Below are 6,934 nucleotides of genomic sequence, written 5' to 3'. Positions count from 1 at the left end.
CTAGCCTCTTGACTTACCTTCCTTTTCCCCAGCGCAGATCATGTCCCTGGTGATTTTTTTCTTCAGTGGGGCATAGGCTTCTCCGCAGGTGCGGTGGTCAACGATTGGGATTTCGATCTGGAACACAAGGCCACTGTTGGTCCTCACTCCTGTCTGAGGAGTCCCTGCTATTCTGACACCCTTAGAGCTGGCTCCTCCTCATCCCCTTCCCGGATGAGCCTGGGTCTAGTTTAGACGTGGTCTCAGAAACTGCCCAACCGTGCAGGTGAAGGAACACTGACTGAATGGAGAATCAGGAGATCCGTGACCGGGTACAGTCTCAGTCATGAAATTGCTGTGTGACCTTGAGCAAGTCATTTGCCATCTCTGGGCCTCAGTTTCCTCATCTGTAAAATGGGGATAATAATACTTGCCTAGTACATGCATTATTTCAAATACGGCAATGTCTGCAAAACCTACAGTCAGTCTTCTTTACTCCCACCCCTACCGTTATTGTCTGTGGGCCCTGGGGCATGCAACTTAATCACTGTTCTTCAGACCTCTGAGAGTCTGTTTCCTGATCTGAAAAATAGAAGTCATAATATTTGACATACTAGTCACATAGAATTTTACAAAGAGAAGATCAATAAGATCAATAAGGAGATGCTTTGTAACCTACAAACAAAATATAAATATTAGATATGGTGGGGTTACTGCTGCTCGCCTTGCAGCAAGCATTTACTTACACTCTCCCTCACCACAGTATGAGCTTCTATGTACCGGGTCAGTATCTCGTCCATTTCTATCTTATATAGCTTGGAATGTGTGTGTGTGTGTGTGTGTGTGTGTGTGTGTGTGTGTGTGTACACATACACACATATTTGCATTGAGGTGATAAACTGATACATGAAAGTAAGATATTGGGATTATCATTGCCCTTAATTCAGTTTGAGATTAAATGTTAGCATAGATGTCTGGAACAAAATGAGGAAACATATGAGTCTCAGTCAGCCAAACCAAGCACTGAATATATTGGTCATATGGTTCAAAAGTGCAGCTCCTGTTGGCCTTTGCTAGCAGGGGACCAGAGGCCATTCAGGTCTCTCTTGGGCCATGGCCTTCCCAGATAAGTAGGGAGAAGAAGTCAGGGCAGGGTGGTTCTGAGCATATATCCTCAGCAAACCATCAAGTGCCTGGTTAACTCTATTTATCGTTCAGGTATCATTTAAGTGTTATTTCCTCTGGGAAGCCTTCCTGAACCCTGAAGATGAGGTCAGATATCCTATTATATGTTCTGGAGCATCCCACACTTTTCCTTCATCACATTTATCATGTTAACTACTTTCTGTCTCTCCCACTTGACTATCAGGCTGAGGAGGCCAGAGACCAGATCTGTCCTTTTATCCTCCCCCATACCTAGTAGCTACTACAATGAGAGGTACCAAATAAACACTTTGGAGTTAATGAAGGGGGAATTGTTGTTGCAAATCCAAGAATTTAAAGTGCATGAAAAATAACCTATGTTGAATGATTTGGAAATGAATTGTAGCAGTCATAGAACCCAATAATGTCAGAGTCAGGTAGCTCTTGGGGACATCTAGTGTTGCTGCAAACTTTGAAGCTTGAGATATTATACTACGGTCTAGAGAGGCAAGTGACTTGTTTCAGATCACCCAGCAAGTTAGTGGGAGGCAGGACGTGGAGCCATGTCTCCTTACTCCTAGGTCAGTGTTTTTTTTGTTGTTGTTTTGTTTTTTATGCAGTAATATGAATGCAACAGTCAAGTTTACTACTGCAAGGACTGTGGCTCTCAAGAGCCCATTGTTTGGCTCATTCTTGTTTAGTTTGTGTTGTGAGTCTTTATCATATATACAGATGAGTCATCCTTTCAGGTGTCCAAGCCTGCTGTTTTCTGCTAGAATTCCCTTAAGCTGAGCCTTTAATAAGCTACGGAATCAGTGAACAACATTTGGAGATCAGAGACTCATGACATGCAGAATAAACAGATCAAGTTTGTTGAGATTCGAAGTACCAATGAACTTTGGAAGTGAGTGTGGGCCCCCGATGTCTCTCTCACCCACCCCCTGCCCAAGTCTCCAAGTCCCTAAAGGGCAACATGGAGCAAGAAGGTCTCATGCAGGGCAGAAGTGTCATTTTCTGTAGGGCATAAATTGAACTTCACCTCCATCAGGGTCTCTGGGAACCTTTGCAAGAATTGCTTCCCCCAGCCACTGACAATGACCACAGCCCCTGGAAGAGAGAAGACACGGTGAGAAGAGAGAGGCTGCTGTGGGGTTTTCGGAAGGTTGCATCTTGCAGTCCCATCGTTCTCTGTCTGTGGAAGAAGGGCTGAATTTGCCCCCCAGAGAAAGGCAGCATGGTGGGGAGGAAGACTGCTGGGCTAGATATTACTTGCAACAGAGGTCTGGGCATTTGTTTCCATGAATTGTTAGCTGGTTTGTTTGTTTAGTTGTCTATTCTCTCCTACTTCTGACCAGCAAGAAATCTAGGCTCCGTGACAGCAGTCATCTCATCTATCTTGTTCACTCTGTATCCCTATGCTTATAACAGTGCTGGCACATAGTAGATGCTCAGTCAATAACTGCGAAAAAATTAAAAAGTCTAGCCTAGTCTACGAAATTCTATGCTACCTCTGGCAAGCCCTCACCCCTTTCTTCCCTTCTGAGCCTCAATTTCCCTATTCATAAAATAAAGGTATTTTCTATTTCCCCCAACTCCTCAACTTTGATATTTTAGAAGTCTATGAAGTTGACCAATCTTGGGGTTGTGGGAAAGGGCTGGGTACTGACAGAGCACTTATTTCTTCATTTGAAAAAAAAGCCTGGATCCTGAAAACAGCATTGGGCTTTAAGTCAAAAAACCTGGATTCTAGCCCCAAACCTGTTTCTTATAAGCTGTATCTTGGGTAAGTCACTCTACTTGTTGACCTTCAGTTTTGTCATCTAGAAGATGGGACTCCAATACCACCTCACAAGACTTTTATAAGTAGTAAATAAATTAATGAATGTAAAGCAACTGGTACATGATAGGTATGTGGCATCTGATTTATCAGAGCTGTATCTGTGCCTTTCCTGATGGCTCACTTCCCCTAAATACTTCTTAGATTCCATTCAGCCATTTTTTAAATAACTTTTTTTTTTTTTAACTAAAAGAGTTTAACTATAATGTGTCACCACTGAATTTAGAACAGAATGAAAGGGAAGCCAGCTGCCCCGGGTTGGACACATTTGAGTATATTATTTCATTTACATGTCACAATCACCTGATGGGGTATTATCCTTAGTGTAGAGCCAAGAGACTTGAGGTTTGGCAACTTCCTCAAAGTCAATCAATTAGGAAACAGTGGCATGGGAGTTCAAACCTATGCTGGTGATTAAGTTATTGTCCCTCGGCTCCAAACTTATCCTTCTATACTCTGCTTTGTGATGCTGTGGATGAGACTCTGAAATGACAGCTTTGCTTCGTCAGGGGGATTCTGAAAATAGGAGGAAGTCTTGCTATTACTATTGGCGTCACCCTAGCAATGGTTCTTCACCTCAGCGATGGTTGGTTCCAGCTATTTCCCTAGCAACATCAGCACGGTGCCTCTTCCACGGGAGTCTGGGATCCTGCTGCACAGGGCCCTGTCCGCGCTTCTAGGGTCTATAAGTCCACCCTCTTTGTTGCTCCAGCCCCAGGAGTGGTGATTTCTTCTGCAAGTACTATCTCTATTATCTCAGCATTCCCCCTTCACTTCTCTAGTCCTCCAATGCCCTATATTAAATTCTCTCTGTTATGATAACTAGTCTAGTTTTCGTTTTCCTGTCTGGCTCCAACTGATGTAGTACTTACAGTACTGGTCAAACCTGCCTGTTTACTGTGTGTGCTTTGGAACCAGTTCTGACTTAGCTGTTTTGTGGGAGGCAGCTGAGGGGTAGCACAGACACTGTCAGCTGGCTCAGTTGGCACCAGAGCCTCACCAACACTGGAGAAGAGGTCTCTGTGGAGGCACCTGCTTTTCTGCAGAGGCAAGATCAGGGGTAGGGAGAGGTACCTTCCCCTGGGGGCCTCTCAGGTAGACAGATAGGCATCACGAAGTCATTCAGCACTGGGTCTTGTGACAGCTCCACCAGAGCTACGTCATTCTCAAATGTCTTGGGGTCATACATGGGATGGAGGAAGATGTGTTGGACCCTGAGATGCTGTTCAGTGTCATCTGATCGGAGCCTCCAATGCTTGCCTGGGCAAGAAGAAGGCACATGAGACATGGGGGTAATAGAGGCACAGAGGATAAGGTCATACACACCTTGCTCCCTGTCAGCACCCTGCTGCAAGCAGTCTGTTTCCAGCCTTAACTCTTTTACTCCCCAACACCCCTTTCCCCAGCCATCCCACCCTCCCTACCCTTCTGCATGTATTCTCTTGGGCTCCCAGCCCTGTCTTTCTTCATGACCTGATCCCATTGCCTTATAATACTCATTCCAGTGCTCATTTCCACATGTTCAAATCATATAATCACCCTTCAGTGCTTGGATCATGTGTTGCCTCCTCCATGAAACCTCTCCAGTTCTTGAGTTAGAATTTTCAGTTAGAAGTCTTTTCCCTCAGAATTCCTATGACACTTTACCTGTTTCTCTCTTACAGAACTTACTGCTTTCTTTCTTATACTTAGAGGTCTTTGCACTCATATTTTATTCCTTTATTAGACTGTAAGCTCCTTGTGGGCAGGAGCTGGATCTTAATTATACTCGTGTCCTTAGATGCTGGCATAGTGTTGCAGGTAAGTGTTGAACCGAATTTAATCAGCTGGTGGTCTTGATTTTATAAAGAGAAGGGGAAACTTAGATTGTATGTGTATGATCCACTTGAAGCCATGGATTCATAGAAGCCTGAAGCATCTTTGGAAATGATCTAGACTGGGCTCTTTATCTTACCTCTGTTGTAAAACAGAGGCCTAGACTTCAATGACTTTCTCATAGTCCCGCCATCTAGAAATCATTGGCCTGGGCTTCACTCAGGCCCCTGGACCCCAAACCCAGCTCATTCTTCATCCCAGGTATCCTGCCCTGGTGAGTGAGTGAACACACCACATTCCCAGAACTCACAACTGGCTTCAGGAATCAGCTTGCCCCTCACTCACCCACAATGATTTTGAAGTCAGAAGGGCTTAGCAGGTATGAGTCAAGTGGGCTTGGGTCCTCTGGATTCAGTGAATGGTGGAGGCAGTGAGCTGCGGTCACAATCCAGTTGGAGCCTGAGGACAGAAGTGTACACACACACTGCCCGGCACTGCCCCATCCAGCCTCCTACTGTCTCAAGCTGAGGGCCTTCAGACTATCCAGGATACCCCTCTCTATTGCATTTCACCGTCCCAGGTTAGACACTCACATCCTAATCTAAAGATGAGGAGTTAAATATGTGATTTTATCTGCCTATTCCAACTAAAGCCAAGACTGAACATCCTAAACAAGGTTTCAGGGTTTCCTTACACCATAGGGTTTGTGAGCTCCAGATAGCCCCATGTAGGTCTACAAAGAACCTGGTGCTCACTGGCCACTCTTCAGGCCTTGTGGTCCCTGTACCATCAGCAACAACCTCATTTGGAAACTTCTTAGAAATGCAGACTCTCAGGCCCCATCTCGGATCTATTGAATTGGAATCTGCCTTCAGTAGGAAAATCTGGGGATTTTAATAAGATCCTCAAGTAATTCTTATGCATACTAAAGTTTGAAAAGCGCTGATGTAGCATGGTGCTTCTCAGCTGCTGGTGCACATTAGCATCACTTGGGGAATTTAATAAACAAAACAAAAAAAATAATGCCTAGGCTTGAAGCCACGCCAGCTAAGTCATGGGAGTGGGGCACAGGCACAAGTATATTTTAAAGTTCTCCAGATGATTCTACTGCTCTGATTCTAGCTTCTCATTTTATAGTTATGGATCCTGGTGTCAAGTGGGGATGTCTAGGGCCACTGAGAAGGTTAGCGGTAGGTCAGGGCCAGACCTTTGGTATCTTGATGGTCGACCTAGAGCATTTCTCATATCTCCTCAATAGACAGGTTCCTCCCCTTTGCTTAATATAGGATTTGACTTTGGATCATCCTTAAGGTGGAGCAGATGACAAGTCCATAACCAGAGGCATACATAACCAGATTAACCAAACAGAAAGGAAGGCACCAGGACTTTTGGGTGGGGGCATCAGGGCATAGTTTAGAGTTCCAGGCAGAGGTACTTTTCTGGAGCAGGTTCCAGGCTCAATGTGGCCCTCTCAGGAGCAGCTATGTGCTCTGGCTACTGGGTTCTGGATAGAGCTCCATATAACCCACTGTCTTTCCCTTGGGGACATTTTTGGTCTCTGGCCACAGCTGGGGGCTGTTGGCAGAATTTTCTAGATGGATAAAATGGGATGTGCTAGCCAGCCAGGTAGGAGAGCCTGCCTCAGAGCAGGGCTCTGGGCCATTTACATGAATCTAGGGGTGTGTAATGGTGAGTCCGGAAATGAGGCTTTGGCTCCTAGCTCTGCAAATACTCTCGGAGTTCCAGAGCCAGGTTCCCTGTATGCAGCCTTCAGTGTGGACACTGAAATGTGGTGCCTTCCCTCCTTCCTCTGTCCCTCAGGTCCTTTTCTGCTTCCTCTGCCCTTTCCCATCCCTCCCTCTCTCTATAAAACTGAGAAGAAGAGAAATTCTAGATTAGGTGACTGTGCAAGGCACAGCATGAGAGAACTTGTAGCTTGGATGAGGATAGAGAGGTCGACTTCTAACATCTTCGAAACATAAATAATAGGGAATAAACATGCAGTAGATACACTTGGCCCTCTGCTGGTTTTACATCCACAGATTCAACCAACTATGGACTGAAAATATTTGGAAAAGAAAGTTGCATTGTTACTGACATGTACTATGCAGTTAATCCTAGGATGGTTGCCTGTGTCTGAACATGTACGGACTTTTTTTT

At 45.1% G+C, this 6,934-nt stretch overlaps 1 protein-coding gene across 1 annotated transcript in view; it reads right to left on the bottom strand.

The window, feature by feature from the left end:
* Positions 1–6,934, bottom strand: part of MASP1 (mannan binding lectin serine peptidase 1) — a 65,849-nt gene that overhangs the window by 2,018 nt on the left and 56,897 nt on the right. Inside the window, exons 11-14 of the mRNA XM_011381854.1 lie at positions 5,120–5,233; positions 4,034–4,219; positions 2,162–2,229; positions 18–117 (exon numbers count right to left, since the gene is read on the bottom strand). Of these exons, the coding sequence (XP_011380156.1) occupies positions 18–117; positions 2,162–2,229; positions 4,034–4,219; positions 5,120–5,233 (468 nt within the window). The remainder of the gene's footprint in view (positions 1–17; positions 118–2,161; positions 2,230–4,033; positions 4,220–5,119; positions 5,234–6,934) is intronic.

Source organism: Pteropus vampyrus, unplaced genomic scaffold (genome assembly GCF_000151845.1).
Source record: "Pteropus vampyrus isolate Shadow unplaced genomic scaffold, Pvam_2.0 Scaffold14, whole genome shotgun sequence".
In the NCBI taxonomy this organism is placed as follows: Eukaryota; Metazoa; Chordata; class Mammalia; order Chiroptera; family Pteropodidae; genus Pteropus; species Pteropus vampyrus.
The sequence above is the reverse complement of the archived record's forward strand: the minus strand, read 5'-3'. Positions and strand labels throughout refer to the sequence as shown.